At 40.8% G+C, this 25,723-nt stretch overlaps 1 protein-coding gene across 2 annotated transcripts in view; it reads left to right on the forward strand.

The window, feature by feature from the left end:
• The window catches only part of spg11 (SPG11 vesicle trafficking associated, spatacsin), a 114,915-nt gene that overhangs the window by 16,338 nt on the left and 72,854 nt on the right, over positions 1 to 25,723 (forward strand). For both annotated transcript variants that reach the window (XM_033050633.1, XM_033050634.1), the window contains exons 8-16: positions 3,739 to 3,874; positions 5,663 to 5,818; positions 8,361 to 8,548; positions 13,088 to 13,264; positions 14,357 to 14,428; positions 17,578 to 17,696; positions 20,322 to 20,512; positions 22,355 to 22,553; positions 25,388 to 25,591. In XM_033050633.1, the coding sequence (XP_032906524.1) occupies positions 3,739 to 3,874; positions 5,663 to 5,818; positions 8,361 to 8,548; positions 13,088 to 13,264; positions 14,357 to 14,428; positions 17,578 to 17,696; positions 20,322 to 20,512; positions 22,355 to 22,553; positions 25,388 to 25,591 (1,442 nt within the window). The remainder of the gene's footprint in view (positions 1 to 3,738; positions 3,875 to 5,662; positions 5,819 to 8,360; positions 8,549 to 13,087; positions 13,265 to 14,356; positions 14,429 to 17,577; positions 17,697 to 20,321; positions 20,513 to 22,354; positions 22,554 to 25,387; positions 25,592 to 25,723) is intronic.

A 25,723-nucleotide genomic window follows, 5' to 3' on the forward strand; every position in this document is an offset into this window, starting at 1 on the left:
CCAATATTGTACACCTCTATCAGGTGCCCCGTCAGCCTTCTCTGCTCCAAGGAGAACAAACCCAGCTTATCTAGTCTTTCCTCATTACTGAAAGATTTGACCCAGGCAACATCCTGGTGCATCTCTTTTGCACCCCCTATAGAGTAATCACCTTTCAATACCCTAACTGTGGCCTAACCAATATTTTATAAAGCTGCTCCTATTCTGCTCCAAATATGGGATTTTCCACACTAGTACTTTTTAAAGTGCCGTTGTCTTTCCTTACCTGTGGCCTCCCCCTACAGAATCCTCAATTTTGGCTCCTCGATTTCCAGCATTACTGCTCTCACCCCACTCCTCTCAGCCACCACCGAGATAGGACTATCCTCGTCCTCACCTTCCACCCTACGAGCCTCCACATTCAATGGATCATCCTTCATAACCTGTGACACCATCGATAGAATTCTTGCAAAGCCACCGTTCCCCTTGCAACTTCACCAACCGCAGCACCTCCCCATGCAGCTGCCAGTGATTCACTGTCTGCTCCTTTAGCATTTCCCTTCCCATTATTTAGGGACCTTCCAAGTGAAGCATACACTTCTAATGTTAATGCATTGCATTTGGTTGTAACAATGTCGTCTTCAAACAGATTTGCAGAGCAGCTGCATTCAATCTGCAAGGGTGACCTTTAGCTTTCAGTCACTTATCATTTTGATACTCTGCCCCACTCCCACTCTAATCTCTATCTGCGGCCTCCTACATTGCTCTAACAATGGACAATGTAAACTCAAGGAACAGCATCTTATCTTGCGTCTGGACATATTGGTGCCCCAGGACTCAAGATTGCATTTAACAATCCCCTCTCTCTTCTCAGATAATGCTGTAGCATTTTGATTTAATTTGTTTCTCTTTTTTTCCCTTTATTCAACTACAATTTATTGTGACAACTTTGGTCTATACCCTCTGATGGCTTCATCCTCATCTCCGCAATTTAAAGCACACTTGTTTTCTAACTTTTCTAATTTTGATGAAGGGTCCTTGAGCCAGAAAATGACACTGTCTCTCCAATGATGTAGCCTGGTCTGCTGAGTGCTTCTAGCATTCTCACCTCTCAGCCGTTGCTTGTAATGGCTTAATTCTTGCAGTGTAATAGACTACAGGATCAGCCAATATTCTGACTTTGATCTATACAATATATTGTAGAATTCATCTACAGCTTGAATTCAATCAACAGGACGATCCTGGCCTCACCCTAGCAAAGATATTCCCTTTATCCTATCCATTCCTTCCTCGCCTCTCTGCAACTTTTCTCTCTTTCTCAGTTCTGACCTGAACTGAGTGTCATTGACCTGAAATGAAACTCTGTTTCTCTCTCTCCACTCATGCTGCCTGATCTGCTGAGTATCTCCAGCAGCTTATATGATATGGTTTTCACATTGTGATAGCTTTGCACTATTTTCTGCTTTTTACCTCTGCTTTCTGTGAAGTTTAAAGAGTTTTGGCATGTCACCAAATTTGTTAACAAACTTCTACAGATGTACTGTAGAAAATAACCTAACTGGTTCATTATGGTCTGGTGTGGACACTTCAAGAGTCTGCAGAGAGTGGTGGATTCGCCGTGGTCCATGATAGGCCCTGTCCTCCCTGCCATCGAAAGCACCCACATGAGACACTGCCTCAAAAGGGAAGCATCTATCATCAAGGATCCCCACCTTCCTATCATGAGCTCTTCTCAGTGCTATCATTCCATCTATCGAGTACTTGCACTGACCTCCAGATCCCTAATCCAATCTTGCCAATGGAACGCCAAAAAAATCACCTCTTGCTCTATCATGGTCTTGTTTTCTAATTGTTCAAAAGGGAACTGCAGATGCTGGAATATCGAAGGTACACAAAATTGCTGGAGGAACTCAGCGGGTGCAGCAGCATCTATGGAGCGAAGGAAATAGGCGACGTTTCGGGCCGAAACGTCGCCTATTTCCTTCGCTCCATAGATGCTGCTGCACCCGCTGAGTTCCTCCAGCAATTTTGTGTACCTTGTTTTCTAATTGTGTGTTTATGCACTCATGTGTTGTTTTGTTTTTTTGCAGTCTTTTTCTTTTCACTGCTTTATAGTTTTACATGTAATTTATATATGATTTGCGTCTTGTGTGTCTGGTGCTGCTGCAAGCAAGATATTTATTGTACCAGTACTTTAGTGTAATTGTCCTGGTTTTCCACCACCCCATGTACTTCCTTTGAGACCAGTATAATTTTATTAAATAACAACTTGTATTTTATCTATTTCCTTAGACATACAAGAAGTAATAAAGAACATTTAAAAAGAAATGAACCCTGAGTCATGGTGTAAATGTTAGGGCAGGCTTGATGAAAAGGCTTTTTTTTGGTTCAAAGCTGGAACTAGGATGGGATCAGAAGGTTTTGGGATAGGTGCCATGGACAATTACACCAGAGGAGCCAGATTCACTACAGTCTTTAAGGTGTACCACAAGATTAAGGAGGCTTGAAAAATGAATAGTTAATCCCAGACATTTCCCAGCGGGATCTGATAACACTCAGGAGAATGTTTACTTTTGGAGATAGGATTGTATAAGATTAGAAGTTGTAACCCTTCATGACTTTTCTGTCTACCCTGCCATTTTATTGTTTCCCAGCTCGGTACTGAGACAATATATGAGCTATGATTAATTAAAGGACTGTATTTCCTGATACTGTTATCATGAACCATGTCAGCAGTTATAGTAGAGCCCCATAAGTAATGAAGACCCAGGGAAGCTGGCTGCACTCTCGAGCATTGGCGGGGAGCTGGTTTTAATTTACTTTATAATACACAGTTCATTTATTATTTTAATTAAAATGTAAAATATATGAAATCATGAATTTTCTTAGGAAGTATAAGTCCAGAGGAGAATATTGCAGAGCTTGGATGGGGTCAGGAATGGGGATAATGCCAGGAGAATAGTCATCTGTTCAGATGCTTATAGAAGTGCTGAATGGGACCAAACAATATTGATAGGAATTATGGAAATTTGATGGCAGGAGGTCGGTGCTAAACACAAGGCATTTTAATCGATAGATAAAACAAAGAGAGAAATAAATGTTGGACTGTTGAAGGAGATGGCACATTGGCTTGGCTGGTAGACCTGCTGCCTCACAGCTCCAGAGACCCAGGTTCGATCCCGGCCTCAGGCGCCGTCTTTGTGGAGTTTGCATCTTCTCCCTGTGATCACATGGGTTTACTCTGGGTGGTTGGTTTCTTCCCGCATACCTAAGACGTGTGGGTTAAATGGCCTCTGTAGATTACCCCGGGTTTGTAGGGAGTGAATGAGAAAGTGGGAAATCATAGTTCTGGGAAAGGGTGATCGATAGCCCGTGTGGGCTGAAGGGCATGTTTTCCATGCTGTATTTTATATATCTGTTTTTTTTTTAAAAGGACGTTATAGCCAAGAAAGAATCGTGGTATGAAACAGTGGCATGCTTTATTCTTAACACAGTGGTAACAAAGACAGACCTGAAGTTAGAAGTACCTAATGTGGAAATTTGGGTAGTGTGAGCAATATCAATAAAATTGAGCTACATAATTGATGGCCAGGGAGAGAGGTGCAAGGGTTTGTAGATGGTATCGTCAATCAGATGACAACCCCCTGTGACCCTGTTTCACAAGAGGCTCATCGAGTAGGTGCCGCAGCGTGATTAATGAGTGGTGATTCACTGCCTGCTAAAAGGAAATAAATAATTAGTTTCACTTGAATATCCTAGGCTGGAATTGAGAACAGGCAGCTGGACACGGTGGACTTTTTCCTGAAGAGTAAAGAAAATCTTTTTTCCGCTCCAGCGGCGTTTTTAAAGCAGGAGAATTCTGAAGCCACGCTCACTTCATGGGCACAATTAAAAAGTAAGTCACCTGGAGTAAAATGCAATCTCTTCAATGTGTGGCTGATGGAATATTCACAGCAAATATATGTCACTGCTTTTTTTTAATGATTCCATTTGAGGATAGAAATTAATTCTGCGTTGCCTCCATTGAGCAGATGAAGGAGTAATTTGGGCGTGTTGCACACTGAAATTTGGTTCCATTGACGTCATTAAATTGCAGAACCAAATTTCAGAATTATTACATACACCAGAGGGCAACTCTCTATCTGTGTTACCAATTGTAGGATAGATGTACTTAATTAAATTTGCTAAAGTTTAATTTGACTGAAACTTCATGAGATGGTGACAATGATGTGGAACTGACATATGTCAGCATTCTATAAATCAGTTTGTTTTCGGTTGTAAGATACAGCATGGAAACAGGCCTTTCAGCCCATCAAGAACACTCCAACCATTGATCACCCGTTCATATTAGTTTTATGTTATCTCACTTTTCCATCCACTCCATGCACACTAGTGGTAAATTACAAAGGCCAATTAACCTATTTGGGATGTGGAAGGAAACCGGAGCACTTGGAGAAAAACCACATGGTCACGGAGAGAACGTGCAAACTCCACACAGACAGCACCCATGGTCAGGATTGAACCTGGGTATCTGATGCTGTGAGGCATCAGCTCTACCAGCTCCGCCAGTGTGGTGCCATGGTCATGTTCTGGCCTTCCTTATCCACACCTCGGTGAGGAAAGGCTAAGCACACTGGAGGTCACATGGTACTGCAGTGAGCCCAGCAGTGATTTTTGATTGTAACAAGTTCATATCTGGCCCCTCAGCTTTATGCTAGCTGTATATGGCATATCTAGAGCAGCCACATTCATTTGAATGGAGTCCCCCAAAGCGATGTTCGATTTCTTTAGAAAACATGGTTTCCACCCTGCTGTCGAAGATGGATCACTCACCCACGTCTCCTCTGTGTCCTGTAGTTCTGACCTCGCTGTCCCTTCCCCCAGACGGAACAAGGATATAGTTCCCCTGGTACTCACCTTTTATCCCACCAGCCACCAACACGTCATTCTCCAACATTTCTGCCACCTTCAACGTGATCCCACCACCAGTCACATCTTCCTAACTTCACCCCTTTTTGCCTTCCGCAGAGATCACTCCATCTACAACTCCTTGGTTCACTCATCCTTTTTTCACTCAAATCACCCCCTCCTCAGGTACTTTCCCCAGTAACTGCAGGAGATGTTACATCTATCCCTCTCTCTCCTCCCTCGCATACATTCAGGGACCTCAGCAGTCCTTCCAGGTGAGGCAGAGGACGTACACATCCTCTAAACACATCTGCTGCATCCAGAGTTCCTGATTTGGCCTCTATCGGCAAGGCCAAGCAGAGACTTGGTGACCCTTTCGCAGAATGCTTGCGTTCAGTCTTCCAAGGTCTACTAGATCTCCCGGTTGCAAACCACTTTAACACCCCTTCCCATTCCTACACTGACCTTTCTGTCCTGGGTCTCCTCCATTGCCAGAGTGAGGCCACATGCAAACTGGGGGAACAGCAACCTCGTATTCCGCTAAGGTAACTTACAACTCAACGGTATGAACATTGAATTCTCCAATTTCGGGTAACAATAAACCCACCCCCTCCCCCTCCTTCACCATTTCTTCCCCCATCCCCTTTAGTCTTTTCATCACTGGCTTTTATCCAACAATCTTTCTATCCAAAACCTCCCTTACCTGATCCTGATGTGCAGATTGTATCCAGCAATTTCTGTTTTTATGCAGACATTATGTCTTTGCTTATTGCAGACGTTGAGGAAATTAAGCCAGCTTTGGACTTGCTGTGTTCAGCTATCAAGGAACACGACTCTGAAACTCAGAGCAGGCAGTTCTCTGAACAACTTCTGAACCTTACGTTGACTTTTCTCAACAAACAAATCCAGGAGCTTCTGATGCAGCCAGGAGGTGAGATGCTTTGAGTAGCCTATGGATTATACTGAATAGATTACATACAGTAGGCTGTCATTTATACCCAATCACTCCATTCAAATGCAGGGAATAAAAAATGATGTATGGTGAAATATATGTTTTATACTGATTGTGTCCTTAAAAAAAGCTACTTGCCTTCTCACACCTCATTTTGTACTATGTATCATATAGCATGACCACTGAGGATCAAAACACCTTTGAGTCACTGCCCTCAGGGTTCCTCACCTGTTTGAGATCAATCATTACTATGATCTTATCATGGATGCTCTTTGGAGTTAATTGCATGTAAAATTGCAAATTGAATCTGCATATACCACAATATTTCACAGCCTGCCAGACGCTAACCGAATCTCACACTGGTTCATCAGCAAGCTTATTTGTTTTTTAATAACTGAGTTAAGGGCCTGTCCCACTTTCACGACCTAATTCACGACCTCTGCTGAGTTTGCCCTTGACTCATACTCGCAGCATGGTCGTCACAAGGTCGTGGGAGGTCGTATGTAGGTCGTGATGCTAGTCGTAGGTACTCGTGGCATCAAGCAGGTCTGAGCATTTTTTCTAGCATGATGAAAAATGTCCACGAGTAAAAAAGGTCGTGAATTAGGTCATGAAAGTGGGACAGGCCCTTAAGTAAGAAAGCTTTTTATTGATGGTGCTTGATTCCTCAAAGAATTCTATTAAATTTACACTTTCCAATAAATTGCTTCAGTTTCATGGGTTTTAAAACTCAAACCTCTTCAAAGATTAAAATTGTTTAGCAATTTCATAACTTACTTTAATGCAGTAAAATACCCCAGGGTACCTTGGAGCAATATTATCAATCAGCATTTCACGGCAATTATAGTGGGAAACTTATTAAAAGGCTTTTTTAGAAAATATTACCTTATTCAGAATTTATGATGTTTGGAGTAAGGAAGGAGAGTATTGTCACCATGAGTGGTGTAATGCATTATGGTGTTTGTGCTCAGCATTTGACAAATGTAAGGAAGTCTCAATTAATTGAGCTTTCTTTATAAAAAGCCTATTCCATTTTGTTTTAATATTAATTATGCTGTTCAATGATCAACTGAATTTAGCAAAAAATTACAAGCAAGCGAACTGAGGTTTAGCTCATTCCCAATATATGTTGGAAAGGATTCCATTAACACCACTGCAAGATTGAAGGTCCTCTGTTTTCAGTAATGTTTAGATTTATTGGAATTATTTATAGGCTGCTTTATAAATTACTGACAAATATTTACATGTAGTCACATATATATCTTTTGTTTAGAGTATGTCCTTATTGATTAGTAAAACTGTAATTCATAGGTTCATTGAAACAGTCACAAAATGAAGCATTTATTATAAATAGTGCCATGCCCTCTTCTCCAATTTCATTTTCTGTCTTTTCCTCGCTCTTTATATATTCCTTTTCAGAATATCTAATCTTCTTTTAAACAACAATATAGTTTCTGCTTTTTGATGTTCATGTCAGAATCCTGCATGCATTTTTATTTGTTTGTCAATATAATAGATAATCCCTCGCCAGTTTTGTTTTTACTTTATACAGATATATTGGTTCATCCAAAATTCTGCTTCCAAAATATGTCCCATCCTGCTCCATGTTTTGCCCCAGGTCTCCCTTTGCTTGAAATTAAACATCATTGTACTTATGCTTAAAACCCTCAATGGCCATGTTTGCCTTATCTCTACATTTATTTTCCTGTCATCGTTCTTCCTTACTCACTAATAGACGTCTTTTGATTCAGGACTCCATATCCTAGAATTCCCAAACATGAGAATTCTACCTCCTGCTATCATTATAGTTGCACTGCTTCCACTAGCTCCAGTTTCTATTAAGAATCAAATGTTGTCATGGTATTTCTTATTACAAACATCCCATATTTCTCAACTGTGAACCTGCACTTAACTGCTCGTTTAATGACCTTTCCTGTATTATCAGTCATATTTGATGAAGTTTTCTATTTCAGTATACAAAGACTTCAAATATTATCCATTTTTATGTTCATTGAAATTCCTTAAGCTGATCCAAAGGATTTCAGCTGCAGCCACTGGGGAATTCTGCTGTTCATATTACAAAACCAGAACTGCTGGAAAAATTAAAGAAATTCTGGGAAAAATTATTTGTGTGCTGTTTCAGAAAAGGATCTGCTTGGAGTCATTTCATTCTTTTACTTGTTAATGATTCTATGCAAATATAGTGTGTTATGACTGGATAGTAAAGAGAACAAGCTATTCATTGCATCTTGGCAGACATGACAATAATAAACTATGCTAAACTAAACGGTTTGATTGCAAAAACAATAATTTGGTTGCAGTTCCTTTAGAAAGTTCTTGCTGTGATGGTACTCCCATGATAGTATTGCATTGGGAATTTGAGTATTGCAACTCACCAGCAATAAACGGAACAGCAATATACCAGTTAGAATGAAGTGTTTTTTCTGGTTGACATTTCTTTGGCATTTATTATAAATTACTGTCCTATTCCATTGCAATAAACATCTTTGTACATCTTCAGAACTGGATGAGCACAAGCAGAAATGTGTGGACTATTTCACTGGTTATATTATCAAGCTCCGTAAATTTATGAAGAAGTACCCACATAAACCACCAAGGGAGAGTATCACTGATGGGTGTGAGGATGAAGAAAATACTTTACCAGACGTTAATCCAGTTTATGGAAAGTGGAATAGTCTCAGTACCAATGTAAGTACGCAGATGTGTAATCGGTTAACTTGGGATATATTTTAAACCAACTGCCAAGTGTACAGTACATAAACAGGCCATGCAGTCCAGCTGGTGTACATGGGCATTTATGTTCCTTATGGGGCTTTCTCACGGGGCGACGACGCAAGATGTAACCAGAGTGAAGTGGTCGTGGTCTAGCACGATATCACACGATATAACGGGGGGTAGATAAAGAGTTCCCACGGGTACTCGGCATTTCTGTTATTTGTGCGAGTGACTTGTCCGTCTCCCGAGCTTTCCCGTTAAATCTTGAATGAACATTGTGAACTGTGAAGTGTTGTTAAATCATCACGTGGCACAAATGATGTCACTTTTTTTTTCACACACTATAAATATCCTCCCTTGGTTGAATTGGCTCATTTGGAGACATGCCTGTACTAAGTAGTTTCGAGTACAGGATGGTGGTGTTTTTCATTGACGCGCTGTATGCAGCAGCCCTCTATGTGAATCGAGGACGCTTGCGTGAAGGCAGAAGGGTGAGATTAATTAAAAAGAGAATTAAGAGGAAGTCTCACTGGGTGAAGCCCATCTTTCAACGGAGACCTCTATTTGGACAATATGATAAACTGCTTAATGTGCTGTGCGAAGAGGATAAAAGTGCATTCACAAACTTTGTCAGAATTTCACCCGAGCTCTTTAAAGAGCTGAAGAATAATTTGGGACCTCTGCTGAAGAAGACTCTTGCCAGCTGCCAGCTGACCCTGTTTTGGTCCCAAGTGCGGTGACCTTTCCATAGATGGTCCTCTGATTCGTGAACCATTGCATGAGTTGGTCATCTGCATTAAAGTAGAGTGGTGGAATTAAATAGAACTTCTAGCATTGGATGTCTTCCGTTATATTAAAAGTTCTGGGCAGTAAATAGAGGCCTGTTTAAGAGCCTGCCCTCCGCATTTAATGTGGTATTTCTTGTGCTTCTTGGATACCTGAGCACAAGTTTGTAAATACAGATAGCCTTTTTTAAGACAAGCATTACAAGTGAAAATTGCCTGCCCTCATGCATAATTTATTTTATGGCTCTTGGAGACATGATTCCAACTTCAAACACAGAGCGTGTAAAAGCTGTCTGCGACTTTTTTACTTTGCAGCTGCAGGGCACAGACACACTTATAAGAGAAGTTTAAGTTAACTGCAAAAACAGCACTTTTACATCAATAGCAATGTATGTTTTTAAATCATGGATAACATTAAATGGTTTTCCTGTTGATGTACTAATATATCGTTATATATACTCACATGAGCACCCAGGATACTCCGCAGCCTTCGTCTCCGGCAGGTTCCGTTTTTCTCCCTGTTTCTGTAATCCTCTCTGGATTTATCGTAAAGAATTTCGTTGAATTGGTACCATTCTACAAGTTCCCCCTCTTGTTCCCTGGTGAAGTTATATGGCCTTACCTTCTGCCATCTTACCTTTATAGACGCGTCTGTTGAGGCTATTCCTACAACGGCTACTGGGGAGGCAATCTGAAATCCACCTTGCTCACCCTCTCCCTGCTCCAAGGAGCCCACAGGCAGTGTTATCTGTGGCATCTCCTGTTGCCTCTCCACCTGTCTCTCTTGCTGCGTCTCCTCCTCATTCTCCTGCATGGCAAAAACCTTTCTGACATGCTTTACCCCCTTTCTTTGAGCTTTTCTGGGAGCCATCTCTGCAAGTGTTCCAGTGAAAAAGATTCTCCAACAATGACAATGAGGTGGGACGTCCTCGATGGACACATGTTCCATTGGCGATATTGAGACCACCTTTTTTACTCACCTTCTGTCCCCTCTGTCCAGCTTCCGGGTTCACCGTTCGCAGGAGTTCCCACGGTAAACGCAAGAGTTATTACGGATATCGCACTGGCCACTACGTCCATATAATGTTGCAATGTTCAACCACAAGTGTACAAGTCACTCTTGGAGAAATTCAAGCTTGCTTGAATTTTCTCCCGAGTCAACAAGTTACACGAGTACCTGCCATTAGCGCCACGGTGGTCCACGGTGGTCCACGAATGCCGTACGGTTATCGTACGAGGTTTCCACGATGTTCAACTCTGGTTACCTCTTGCGTCAAGTCGCCCCGTGAGAAAGCCCCATTACTCCCACCTGTCCGCAACTCACATATCCTTACAGTTTATTTTGAGGCAGAAAATGCTGGAAAGCCTAGGCAGATAGGGAGCATCTGTGAAAGCAAATTGGTTAATGTTTCAGGTTGGAACTGGGGAAAACTGTATGTATAAACCACCAGCAAGAGCTTGTACATGGAGAGAGTCACTGGCGTAAACGTGATCCATTGGAAGATAATTTTGAGAAATAAAACAAAACAAATTTTGAAACTTTTTTTCAAAGTAGAAGATACTAAAAGCAACCCATAAGTATGTTCATGAACAAAGGCAGAGACTTAAAACAATTGGGCAGGTGGACTGTAATATGGGGAAATTAGACGTTTTCATGTTCTAGGAACAGAATTGGGCCATTTTGCCTATTGTCTTAAAATTGTACAAGGCATTGGTGAGGCCAATTCTGGAGTATGGTGTACAATTTTGGTCGCCTAATTATAGGAAGGATGTCAACAAAATAGAGAGAGTACAGAGGAGATTTACTAGAATGTTGCCTGGGTTTCAGCAACTAAGTTACAGAGAAAGGTTGAACAAGTTAGGGCTTTATTCTTTGGAGCGCAGAAGGTTAAGGGGGGACTTGATAGAGGTTTTTAAAATGATGAGAGGGATGGACAGAGTTGACGTGGAAAAGCTTTTCCCACTGAGAGTAGGGAAGATTCAAACAAGGGGACATGACTTGAGAATTAAGGGACTGAAGTTTAGGGGTAACATGAGGGGGAACTTCTTTACTCAGAGAGTGGTAGCTGTGTGGAATGAGCTTCCAGTGAAGGTGGTGGAGACAGGTTCGTTTTTATCATTTAAAAATAAATTGGATAGTTATATGGATGGGAAAGGAATGGAGGGTTATGGTCTGAGCGCAGGTATATGGGACTAGGGGAGATTATGTGTTCGGCACGGACTAGAAGGGCCGAGATGGCCTGTTTCCGTGCTGTAATTGTTATATGGTTATATGGTCTTTGCCATTCAATTATGTCTGATCTATCTTAGGTAGGAAAAAATGCTGGAGAAACTCATCGGGTTCAGTCTGAAGATGGGTTTCGGCCCAAAACGTTGCCTATTTCCTTCGCTCCATAGATGCTGCCGCACCCCCTGAGTTTCTCCAGCACTTTTGTCTACCTTCGATTTTCCAGCATTTGCAGTTCCTTTTTGAACATGTCTGATCTATCTTTCCCTCTCAATCCCAATCTCCCACCTTCTCTCCATAACCCCCGGACACCCTTACTGATCACAAATCTGTCAATCTCCGCCTTAAAAATATTTATTGACTTGGCCTCCACAGCCGTCTGTGATAATGAATACCACAGATTCACCATCCTCTGACTAAAGAAATTCCTCCTCATCTCCTTTCTAATGGTACGTCTTTTTATCCTGAGGCTATGGTCCCTGGTCCTAGTCTCTCCCACGAGTGGAAACATCCTCTCCACATTTACCAATTTTTCTATTTTGGTATGAGGAATAAAACAGCAAACATTTTTTTAAGTCTTCTTCTTCTTATCGAGTCCACACACAAGAATAGAAATTGTTCAGCCAGAGCTGAACACACTTCTCGGCATCTGCACAATGGTGTCTGTCTTGCGCTTCTTGTGCTTCTTGTGCGTGGTGGTGGAAAGATTGGTTGAAACAGGGCCGCGACGTGAACGCTCTTTCCTTGGCCCCATTTTTTTAAGTGAAGAAAAGGTACAGAATGTTGAATCTTTGTACACAAAATAGAAAGCTAGTAGGCAGACATAGCAAATAATTAAGAAGGCAACTGGAATGAAATAATTAAGAAGGCAACTATCACCTTCCTACACTCACCCATAGACCTTGATATCTTTAATATCTGGAAATGCATTGATGTCTACCTTGAATATATTCAGTGACTACATCTCCTTGTCCTTAATAAGCTAAACAGGCTGGGCCTTAACTCATTGGAGTTCAGAAAAATTGGAGGAACTTAAGATTTCTAGCAGCTTGCTCGGGTAATTGCAAAGATTTCAACTCAAGAGTGTCCAGTATTGCAAGGAATAGTGTCACAATATTTAAAGCACGAAAGAGGCAGGATTTTCCTTTCTCTCAGAGAACCGTAGAGGCAGCATCAGTGAAAATATTTAAGGCTGAGATAATTAGTTGGACTTTAGGAGAGTCAAGTGTTATGGAAAACTTGCAGGAAATTGGAGCTGAGGCTTTGATCAGCTCAACCGCGATCTTATTGATTGCAGAGCATGCTCAGCGGACCATGTGACTCTTGTTCCTGCTCCTTAATTTCTTTTGCACACAGGTTGAACCCGAATAATAATTTCAAAGCATTTATTTTTTTCCCTGCAAGAATTAATTTATTTTAAACTGTGTTAAAATATGATGGGAATGTCTAGGATTTCATCTGCGATAAGAATATTTAAAAATTTGTATTATCCTTTTACAGGAGATTATTCGTGACGCTATACTGAATAATCAGATTCCACGAGCTCAGGGATATTTCCGAGCCCAACAAAAACCAATAAAGAATTTGAACAACCTCATGCAAGCTGGTTTAACTCTGACTTATGATTGTCTCTTAAAAAAAAACTTGCAGGAAGCTAAGAAACTTCTAAGGAATATGGTAATTACAAAAGTACTGAAAATTAAATAAAGTTCTGTTGCATGATATATTGACAAAAATAGTTTGGAAAATAAATATTGTAGAATTCACTATATGATTTAATGTTCTTTATCAGACAAATGTGGTCAAGAAACTTGCGTCGGTTAATTTGTATGTTCTTATTTGCAAAGCTTTGATAGCCTGCCAATGAAGACATTTTTGTTTTGAGCATATTTTTCTTTTCCATTGATTTGTTTCTTAGCTGGAATACCTGGCAATGCTGCCAATTTATTACCATGTCTACTTGCCTCTCACGGAGGAGGCAATGGTGGATCTGGAGTCACATTAGACTCTGGATGGTGGATTTTCTTCACTGAAGACTTGAGTGAACTAGATGGGTTTTCACGACAGTCTAGTAGTTTGGGGTAATGATCACTGAGGCTATCATGTTTTAATGGCAGATTTTATTTAATGGCATGAAATTTAAATTCCATAGGAGTCAACATTCATGCCTTTGGATCACTGATCCTGAACTTTGGGTGCCAATGCACTAATCTAACAATTACATTACTCTGACCCTCTCCTTTCCCTCGCTCCTGATGTAAATTGACGATTTCAGATTATGCCCAAATGTTTTTTCTTATTTCTGAAGCCTTTTCTTCCTGCACTGCTGCAGTGATAACACAGAGGCACTTCATTTTATTTCTTGCTAAGGAAGGGCAGATTTTATCTTCTGTGATCTTGCATATGTATTGTCTTTCCTATTCTTTGAATAACCTACAGCTCTTTTGAGCAGATGGCTTGTGCACTGCAAGGTCTATAGGTGGCAGCTGAGATAAATGTTGTCACAAACAGTAAAGAATCCAGCTATTAACCCGAGATATCACTCTCTGCAAGCCACCACAGGGAGTTGCTTACTGTACGCCAGACAGCCTGAGTATTTCCTCATGGACACAAAAACAAGACGGCTTATCATAATTTGCTGCAGATGTGATTTGTGAGCTGCAAATTATAGGATTATGGGAGTATGTTGGTTGGACTGGGGAAAGAAGTATTTGGGGATTGATTTGATCTGCTTTTAATAATGGAACTCGTTATCCTCTTTAATTTTAGGGATTTGACGTGAAGAAAGAACTACATCGTATCTGTTTTTACACAGCTGATCGAGACCTTCGAGATTTCCTGGTAGGGTATCTGATTTATCTGATAGTTAAAGGGTCATTTCTGAACATCTAATTTAACCATGTTGAATACAACAATTCCTGTCTTATTTGTGACGGTGAGCTGACGGTGTGCAACTTCAGGGATAGGACTCATAGTTTTTATGTTCCCATCGCATTGCTGAACAAAGCCACTCCATTTATACCTCACGCTGCCTTGGCAAGGCCAGCAGCATTATCAAGGATGTCGCACCCTGGACAATCCCTCTTCTTCCGTGTCCCAACGGGCAAAAGGTAGAGAAGTGTGAAAATGCACAGATTCAGAGACAGTTTCTTCCCAGCTGTTATCAGGCAACTGAACAATCCTACAGAGCAGTCATGAACTACTATCTACCTCATTGGTGACTCTTGGACTATCTTTGATCGGACTTTACTGGCTTTATCTTGCACTAAATGTTATTCACGTTATTCCCTTTATCATGTATTGTACACTGTGAATGGCACAATTGTAATTGTCTTTCCATTGACTAGCTAGCACGCAACAAAAGCTTTTCACTATATCTCGATACACGTGACATTGAACTAAACTAAGCTCATGCAGGGACCCAATTCAGTACAGTTGGCAATATGATTCCACCTTGTTAGTCATTTATTCCTGTTTATGCCGAAGAGAAGGATGTGTGACAACCCTTACACTATTCTGCATGGAATGCAAACAAGGAAGTACTCTATTTCTCTCATTTCTCTCATTGTCTCGTTGCATCTACAAGCACACATGACAGGTTCAGAATACTTGCATACAATCAAAGGCCATTTGGGCCCTCTAGTTGCTCCACCATTTAATCTTTACATCCTCAACTCTGCTTCCCTGTCTATCCACGGACACCTTTCACCCCTTTGAATCTTTCTTGTGCCTGATTTAACTGGGCTGTAATTAAATACAGTGTTACGTATTATTAACTGTTAGACTTGTCGACCATTTCCTGTAAGTGCTCCTCCTAGTTTGCGAGGAAAAAATAGAGAGAAGATAACTAATAATTTCCTATGGTTGTCAGGAATGTAGACTCTAAAATATATCTATTTAAAAGCGATTCTTGGAAAACTCAGATTAAAATATATAATCATAGTCCCTTTTAACATTTCTATCGGTTATACATTTTCCAGTTAACACCCAACAACCCACAGTGTCTCAGGCTGTCCAGTTTCCGTTTTTTCAGTAATATTGCCCAATATGTGGAATGTGGAATCCACTGTGATGGATATTTATGTTAACTTTTATGTGGTTGTGTGTCTTGTTGCTTTTCACTTAGAATGGCTGTATGGTAACTCAAATTTCACTGTACCTTAATTGGTACGTGTGACAATAAACTGACCTGGCACCTTGAAATCTTGCAATACAAGTAACAGTGCAATACAAGTAACAGTGGCCTGCGTCTGACCTCTCTTGTAAATACTGTCAACCTCTTTGCCAGTAGATCACGACTTCTTGGAACGGCTTGAAAGAGATAGTCATCCCATTAGCACATCCTTCATTTATGTTGTAAATAAAAAGTAAAAATAAAGTGTGAATGATGTTGTCTTAATGAGGAGTCTGCCTCTTCCAAGGTCATTTCAAAAGTCTTCCCACTTCATCAGTGCTCTGTACATTTATCGACATCTGCTTTATAATGCTCAGCAATTTATATAATTAGTTTATAGTTGCTTTAGGGGAGAGGAAGCTGGGTATTTTGGAAGCACTCCAAATGAACATGAGGCTAAGCTGCGGTCTAAACTGATCCTTATGATATCTTTTTAAAATATTTAGATAATGAACTGAAGATGTTTATACTGCAGTGGTTTTAAAATAGAATGATTACAGGAGAAGTCATGATTTCCTCCGATACCCAACTCCTTTTGGCTGAGTTGAATGGTGTAGAGGGTGAAGGCAATTGTTCTTTGCATCTTGTACAGTAAGATTTATTTTAGAAACCACTTTGCCCTGTTAAGTATGAAACATAAGTTTGGGGATAGAACCCAAGCTGACTCAAAATAGAAGTGATCCAACCTCTCTGGAAGATTACTCCTTCTGACTTTAGAGAAAGTGAGTTTAGACTTTAGAGAGGTTTAGCATGGAAACGGGCCCTTTGGGCCTCCGAGTCCGCACCGACAAGTTATCACCCCATACACTAGAACTATCCTGCACATTAGAGACAATTTAGAGTTTACAGAAGGCAAACCTGTACGTCTTTGAAGTGTGGGAGGAAACGAGAGCACCAGGAGAAAACTCACGTGGTCACAGGGTGAAGATACAAACTCCAAAAAGACAGCACCCCCAGTCAGGGATGACCCTGGGTCTCTGATGCTGTGAGGCAGCAACTCTACCGCTGTGCCACTGTGCTGCCCTTGTTCCGCCAATGTGCTTTTATTTAACTGTATAAAGTATAATTTTCATGCTGTCACAAATTGAAGGTGCAAAATATTTGGAGGTTTTGTTGAAACTACCGGACACTTCTTAACCAAGTTTGAAATAAATTTAAACATTGAGAATAAGGACTCTACTTATATAGATGTTGAATATTCAAGAATAAAGTATTTCATTGAGTAAAATTGTTCAAATTTAGTGTAATTTAAAGATACAGCATGGAAACAGCACCTTCGGCCCACCAAGTCCTTGCTGACTATTGATCAACTGTTCCCATTAGTTATATGTCATCTCACTTTTGAATACATTTCCTACACACATGGGGCAATTATGTAGAGGACAATTAACCTCTAAACCTGACAAACTGAGGTTGTGATTGAACGTGGGTCTGTGGCACTATGAGGCAGCAGCTGTACCAGCTGCTCCACTGTGCCGTCCTGCCAGTGGGGTAACAAGGACGCAGGGTAACAAGCACACAGGCTAGGAGATTGGGCACTCATCAAGCTTGCCTGGTTAGATGGAGGTTTATAAACTGGAAAAGGTTAATCAGACATCACAATTAGTTAAACCGAGCCAAGGATTAATGTTAGCAAGCACGCTTTTTTCTCTCTCGGATTCTGGCTAGGATTGAACATCTTAAAGCAGAAACATTTTTTGTGTAATTCAAGAAGCCTTTAAATAGCTTGAGCCAACTGAGAATGAGTAAGAGAATGAGTAATGAATGGAATAAAATGGTTTTGTTTTTTTTCTTAACGAATTCCTCTCCTTTTTAGGTGGAAAGCCTCCAGGATTATTTATCTGATGAAGAGAAAGAGATGGTGACATTTGTTCACCTTGTAGAGAATCTATATTCCTCCTCCATACATACTGTGGAAATGCCTGCATGTAGCAGGTAAAGTTAATAGATGTATGATACTCTATAGCAACCAATTGCAGCTCAGAGAAATGTAACGATTTCTGAGTGATGGGAGAGACCAGAGAATGAATTACTGCCATAAGCTCCCTCTCACTATTTGGTTAAACAGGGAAAGAACACGGCTTGCTAAAGCTGCTGAGATTGGAGGGACAAAATGACCCTTTCCTTTGTGGTGAGAGAGAGAGCCAGATAGGGCTTTTAAAAATAGCGGAGCCAGGGGATATGGGGAGAAGGCAGGAACGGGGTACTGATTGGGGATGATCAGCCATGATCACAGTGAATGGCGGTGCTGGCTCGAAGGGCCGAATGGCCTAATCCTACACCTATTGTCTATTGTCTATTGGCGAAGATAGACGCAAAAAGCTGGAGTAACTCAGCGGGACAGGCAGCATCTCTGGAGAGAAGGTAGAAAGTAGACTGGAAAGAAGGAATTGGTGACGTTTCGGGTTGAGACCCTTCTTCCTTTGTGATGTTGCTTTCCTTTTCCATAATACTCGTGTAGGTACTCGTGCAGGATGTTCTAAGGTTTACATCCACCTTCTAAACTTTATGATTTGAGATTTTACAGATTTTTTCTTTTTACAAGGCATTTCACAGGAACCTTTTTGGACTGTATTTAGTTTCCTGCCTTCAGGGTTATTATTTGGATTTAGTGTTATATTAAAATGTCATGTTGTATCTATATATTTTTTGAGAATAATTTCTTATTACAAAGGCATACCAAAAACATCCAGCTAGTTAGTTGCTTTGATCATCTCTAAAGGAATAGCTGGCTGGTTAGTATACTGTATTCAGCACTAAGACGTTTTTCTTTTGTAATCCCTTTTACTGCATCATCTGCACATTTCTTTTGAGTTTTATCATGCACATGTCAGTAGTTTTTCCAAAATCAAGTAACACACATAGGAGTAGATTACTCAGCCCCTCGAGCCAGCCCTGCCGATCAATACGATCTCTGCTGACCAGGACTCCCCTTCTGTGTCAGTTCCCCAGTGGAAGAATGTGAAGTGAATGCAAAGAGATTCATCAGAGCTCCAGTTATAAGAGATTGGAAGGGGTTATTCTGAATAAAACAGAGGAGAATAGGAGGTTTATGAAATAATGTCGGGTAAAGATAGGATAGATAGTCAGAATCCTTTTCCCAGACCTAAATGTCCCGCTTGTTATTGCAGGCTGCCTGTAGTACAATCCTACTGCTTGCACCTTTCATATTTCTAAGCTCTACCCATATCGTCTCAGCACACAAACCCACCTGCACGTTCTCTCTGAGTGCTGCCTTGACAGTCTCCCTGATTAGCAGCGCAACTTCTCCGCCTCTTGTGCCTCCCACTCTGAAGATTCTGACTGCCCACACAATTTATGCCTCTCACAATCATAAACATTTCTATCGAGTCTCCCCATGGCTTCCCATCTCCAGAGAAAACAATCTAACTTGCCTCTCCTTGGAGGTAATACCTGTTGGGCTGTAGCTGTGGATAGTGTGTGGAGTGAGAGGAAGCTGAATTTATAGTAAATAAGCTTCCTTGCAAACTTTCCAAATGACTTTCCACATGCCATGTTATTTGCAGATAGAATAGAACGTGTGAATTTCTGATGCTGGACAACTAGTGAGGTGACTCACTATTGACATGTTCTTTTGTCAATATTATTTAGTCTATTTCTCACTGTCTAACTGCTCCAATTCACTCATTAACCAGATAATCTTGTTCACAGTTTATCCCCCATTGTCACCCCAGTTTGAATCTATTAGAGATATTCCATCTCTCACCCACCCTTCAATTTAATCATTCTTTTGTCTCCTTCCCAGTTCAGCCAAAGGGTCTTCAACCTGAAAAACAAAACTGTTTCTCTTTCTACAAGAATCTGTGAGCCATGGTCCTGGCCATTTTCAAATTCACTTCTGAGTCATTTATATGTTTTTTTTGGCAACTTTTGCGGTTGGTTCCTATTGTGGCATCAGATGGCAAAATGTTGAAAAGTTCCTTGAAGCAAAAAATTATGCAATATGTTCTCTCGATAGCTTACCGTATTTGCCGTGTGGTTGTCTGTGCCACGCTACAAACCACATCTCCTGACTACCAAATTACCTGATTTCAATCAAGCTGATGGGGCCTTTTCACATGTTGGAATTGGGATATCTTGCTAGTTTCCCTGGCATTCTTAATTGTATCCAATGTGCATGTCAAAATTGTGAAGACAAGATAGTGAAAATCTCCAGACATTTTGTCAAAATTGACACAACAAATGTGTGGAGATGTATTGGACAGGGACACTGGTTAATGGCCTGACAATGTTTTCAGGGAGATGTGGCGGAGGATTTAATTTAGCTTTGGGGAGCTCTAACAACTATTTCAATAATGATTATTTAAAAATAAATTCAGCAATATTTAATCAAGGAAGTAGCATTGTGGATTTTTAGTGTTGGAACGGCAAAGAGTAGTTATTTGTAATAGTTGTAATTTACCATGCGTAAAACTGTTTGCATTTTGAGTTTTCTCATCTGAACAACTAAAGCTTAGTGTAATTATCTTTGCAGCAACAAATTGATTTAACGGTCAGACGCCATATCGTGCAAAGTGCTAATTATATGAATCTTTCCAGCTTATTTCAGGCTGAAGATGTTGATCCCAGGTATTCTGTTGTTCTGGAACAAATCATGAACAGTAAAGTTGGGAACTCTGAGCGTCCTTCACAAAGAAACCCAAGTTGTTGTATGGTCATACTGAATTGGGCCAAATGGTGGGATAGCAATTCAAAGGAGCGAATTCGATTGTCCCGAGGATTCGATATAGGTACGTTTGTCTTTTGCTACAGTTCAAAAGAGCATAATTTACATGAGCATATGATACATGTGACAACGTTGTGAAGGTTTCTTGACCCAAAATCTAAACATTGGAAACAGTTTTGTCTCTGTGGCCCCATCTGCAATTCTCAAGGACTAGAAATGGTTCATTGGTGTCCAAAACATCACCATTAAATTAGTATCTCAGTCTCATTATTTGAAAGAATATTTTCAAGACTGGGTTTGGGTAAAGACCTAAGGTCTTTAATTACATTGCACACAGAACAGTACAGCACAGGAACAGATCCTTCAGCCCACAATGTTTCTGCCGAACATGATGCCAAAACCACCTCTTATCTGCGTGCACATAATTCATATCCCTCCAATCTCTGCATGTGCCTATCCAACAGTTTTGAATATGACGTAAGTCTCTTAAACCCTACAGCTACTTATTCCCTCTGTGTCAGGGCTGGATCTGTGTGATCCTTGTGACACGGAGCTTTACTGTGGAGCCTTTTGGTTCCATATCCCTTTTGTAATGCTTCAAACATTGTATGTGCTCAAATCCTGCTCATTTTCAAGCAAGAAGCCATTAAAATGTCCTGCAACGTGGATAGGTTCGGAAACAGCACCTATCCACGTTCTCCAGAGATGCGGCCGACTCGCTGAGTTTCTCCAGAATTCTGTATCTTTTTCTGTAAACCAGTATCTGTAGTTCCTTGTATCCAAAATGTCCTGCATGCCGATTTTGGCTATAGATGGAGAAGAATGAATCACTCCACTCACAACCTCAGATGTTCTAATGGTCCTGTCCCACTGTGCGAGTTCATTCAAGTGCGCTCCCGAGTTTTAAAAAAATCAAACTCGTGCTAAGCACGTAGAATTAACGTAGCGGGTACGTCGGAGTTCGGGGACGTCTCTTAGCGGCTCGTAACGCTAACGGCAGGTACTCGGGAAGACTCGCTAACGGCAGGTAAGCTCGGGAAGACTCATGAAGATTTTTCAACATGTTGAAAAATGTCCACGAGACCCCCGAGTACTTACGAGCAGCCATCACCGTAAATCTCCGAGTTCGAATCAGGGCAAACTCTGGAGAACTCTTTGAATGAACTCGTATTGTGGGACAGGGCTTTTAAGCTCTTCCCATGTTTTAACTATTTTGAGCATAGTCACTATTCCAATATTGTTATGCATTTCCTTCCATGAATGATAGTGGTGAATACGATGGATTTTTCTGACAATTGTGTAGTTTCTTGAACACCGTTACATATATTAGTTTTTTGATTCCAGAGGGTATTTAATTAACTGAACTTAATTTCACAAGGGCCATGGTAGAATTTATTCAATATTTACTCCAGGCTAAGTAGTGCAGCGATTAACTTGCTCACCACCTCCTCATCAGGATAATCGGGGATGTGCATTAAATTGCCCATAATACACAAATCTACAGAGAAAATAAGCATTGACTTTCTGAAATGCATTTACAATATCAATTACACATATTTGTTTCGTAGGAACAAAAAAAATGATGCTATTCAGATCCGCTGAGGGAGGTTTTCCTAAATATTGGCATTTTCCCCATATGCATTTTGATTCCACGTTCCTTCTGTAATGTTTAAAACACTATGTGCTCAAGTACTGCCATTTTTCAGGAAGAAGAGCCTACATTTCCACAGTAGAGTTCTTTTCTGAATCCTCTCAGGTCTTGGGTGCCTTCATAGTATGGTGGGATCCAAATGAGGACAGTGTAATTTCATACTGTTATTTTGCCTTTTGTTTAGAATTGAATATAGAGAATCTTTTATCAAATATCTTGTTAATTAGTGATGCTGTTGCACAAATATTTACACAGCAATTCAGTCCAGCAGTCCCGAGGTACTGTGGAGCTACCTCACTTCCAGACATAGTTGGGCCAGAATTTCTAACTGGATCCAAGTCTTCCAGAGTACTGAGCCTTCTGCAAGCTGGCCAACTCTAACAGCCGAGATTGTGAATCAGAACACGTGTTGCAGTCGCTACATGAGAAATGAAATATTAGACAAACTTGCAAGGTAAATATTAAATTTCACTCTTAAATGCGCCAACTTAAGCAAGCAGAATTCAGCTGCTCACACTGTTTGGATGATGTCTAAGGAAGGAATTGGTTCTGGTACAATTGAATGGATGCAGATTATTAAGATTTTAGGCATGTAGAGTGTGTGCGCGCGCTATATTTAGGTTGACTTTCACTATTGCCCATGTATTGTTCCTGAACTCAACATATAGCAGAACAATTCATACTTGACTGCATGTCTTCTCTTCATGGAATCAAAGATCCTAATGGCAGAGTGAAAGATGGTTCAGTCCATTGAATCCATCCCAGCTGAGAAAGATCTAGCCCATCAGGTGCATTCTTTTCCATTGAATGAGGATTCTTTAATCACTCTTTCATGCAGTGTTCTCCAGTATTCCATATCCCTTACATAAGGGAAAACTGTCTTAACCTTCATCTGCCCCTTTCCCCAAGTTCTCAGCAAGTTCTTCCAGCCGTTTTACCTTTCTCCACAGACCATCAGAATTGTGCGTGCCTTATTTAAATTTTCCCTTGACCAACTCTGATCCAAAGAAAGCAAAGCCCAGCCGACTCAATCTTTCTTTATAATTAGAATTTGATGTTCCGCACCCTTTCCAGTGCTATCACTTCTCTCCTGTAATGTGGTGATCAGATTGCTCACAGCACTCCCAAGATCTGACTAATGTGTACACTATTTGAACTTGACCCCCCCCCCCCCCCCCGACCTTGCATTTCAGCTATGATGGTGAAGGCAAGCATTCTGTATGCTTCATGTCTTCAGAATAAACATTGGCAGGTTACTTAAACAATCCTCTCAAAGGATTAGAATGTGAGGTTAAGAAAATAAATGTTTTAATAGCCTATTCTGTTTGATGTTTTCCTTTTATATAAAATGGATTATTACTAATACATTTCAAGCAACAAGCTTGAGACAATTCAATACCTTAAATCCACAGTTGCTTCGTCAGCATTCTATTATCAAGAATGTGGTTAACAAAAATAATTATTTCACATGAAATTGGAAAATAAGCTTGTTGCACCAATATAAATTGCATTAACTATGAATATATTACTAAAACACAACTCCCATGCAGCTTCTGTTTGCCTGGCCCTCAGCTTTGGAATTCACCCACTAAGCCCCTTTATAATTCCATCTCCTCCAGTCAGAGGATCCTTAAAAGCAACCTCTCCGAACACTCTTTTGATCGTCGAGCGTAATGTCACTTTGTGTAATTTGGTGTCACATGCTGTTAAACTTCGTGCCTGTGAAACCACTCAGAATGTTTTCCGGTATTAATGATGCTATCCAGTGCTTTTTATGTGACGGAACATGGCACTGGCATCTCTAAAAGGTTAAAGACTAGATTGATGTACAGGAGCCATTAACACTGTGTGAACCTTTATATGCATACTAGCACCTATATGCGTATATTTAAAAAACCCCACTGGTGCTATCCAAGTGCAGTTGGTTGCTGCTGCTGCTGCTGCTGATTTAACCATAAGCAATTCCTTTTCCTTACAGTGTCTTTTTTCTCGGTTGGAAACCTTATGTTTGTAATATAATTAACTGGTTCCAGGAATGTTCGTGAACTTTTGTCCCAATGAACTGTGATGCTCTTAATACTGCAAAGTATAGTATCGTATATCACTTACATAGAATCTTCTGTGTTCATTTATTGTCATGACACATGCCTTAATACAATACAATACAATACATTTATTTGTCATTTGGACCCCGTTGAGGTCCAAACGAAATGCCGTTTCTGCAGCCATACATATAAAACAAAAAAGACCCAAGACCCAACACAATTTACACAAACATCCTTCACAGCGCATCTTCTCCTTGCTGTGAAGGAAGGCAAAAAAAACATATCTCTCCCCTGCACTCCCCTCTCCCCCCCATGTCAGAGTCAAAGACTAAGCAGCCGACCACCTCCCCCACCTTGCACAAGTCTCTAGGAAGCATAGATTATCTTACATATCTCGGGAGCCGTCTCTCAACGAAAGCTCCAGTATACCAATGCGAGTGCGTTCAACAGTGCTTGAAGACTAACCGGTGCTAACCTCATGGTCTACCAAGTGGTCTACACCTTCCCGTATTGGTGGGAGATGTGGACAACATGCAGGAGGCAGTTCAGAGCACTGGGAAAGTACGATCCGTTGGTAGGATAGGTGAACTAAAGTCAGAGTCCTCTCCCAGGCCAATGACCGTTGCATCAAGGCTCTGACCACACTCAAAACCAATGCTAATGGACAGGACAGGTTGTCCTGTCACTGGAGCCCTAAAAACAAGCACAGTGCTCTGAACTCCATCATGGCAAGAGTTTTCACAGGGGACAGAGGAAACACCTCTACAAGGTTCTCAAGCAACCTCCCTGACTATTCGTAATCTCTGGCCAATTATTCTTCAACATGGAGGGGAAGCATCCAGCAGAGCACTACCATCTTAAGTCTCAATGGCAGATGTGTATACAGGCAACTGGAAATTTTAGTTTATTGGTATACAAGATTAGACAATTCACATGTACTTTCTCAACATTGAACATTCCCAAATAATGTTTTGGAATTCAGTGCCACAAAATGCTGATGTTGCCAGATGTCGTAGGCACTGTGCAATAACTAGTATCTAAACAGTATAGCCCTGGTCTCCTTTTCTTTCTAAGTGTGGACCAGTAATCAGCCATTCTATGATTAGCTGGCAGAGATTACTTGAAGGGTTGAGCGGCCTAATCTTGCACCTAATTTATACATTTTGTATGGTAAATAAGGGTACGTTGTGAATTTTTTGAAATTTGTTTGTAAGTTTATATTTTTGTATTTGTTTTAAAACAGAAAAAGGATATTCATCCCATCGGAGGTTGCAGACTTTGAACAGCTCTTGGCAAGGCTTAGTTGCACAGGGGGAGTGATGCAGGACCCTCACCTAGTTACAGTGTATCAGTCCAGTGAAGGACTTCATTTCCATAGCTGTTTCATCCTCCACTGCCTCAAGTACGAGCAGCGCTATCTCCTGTATGCTTATTTGGATTATTATGGGTAAGTCGAGCTCCCTGCAGATCATGGTATGTATGACAACCTTGAAATTGTTTAATGAGATCCCAATTCTCCAAAGAACAGTACTGTGAAATGATGGAAACTCAACAAACTACTCACATTCTGTCTATCAAG

Source organism: Amblyraja radiata, chromosome 34 (assembly GCF_010909765.2).
Source record: "Amblyraja radiata isolate CabotCenter1 chromosome 34, sAmbRad1.1.pri, whole genome shotgun sequence".
In the NCBI taxonomy this organism is placed as follows: Eukaryota; Metazoa; Chordata; class Chondrichthyes; order Rajiformes; family Rajidae; genus Amblyraja; species Amblyraja radiata.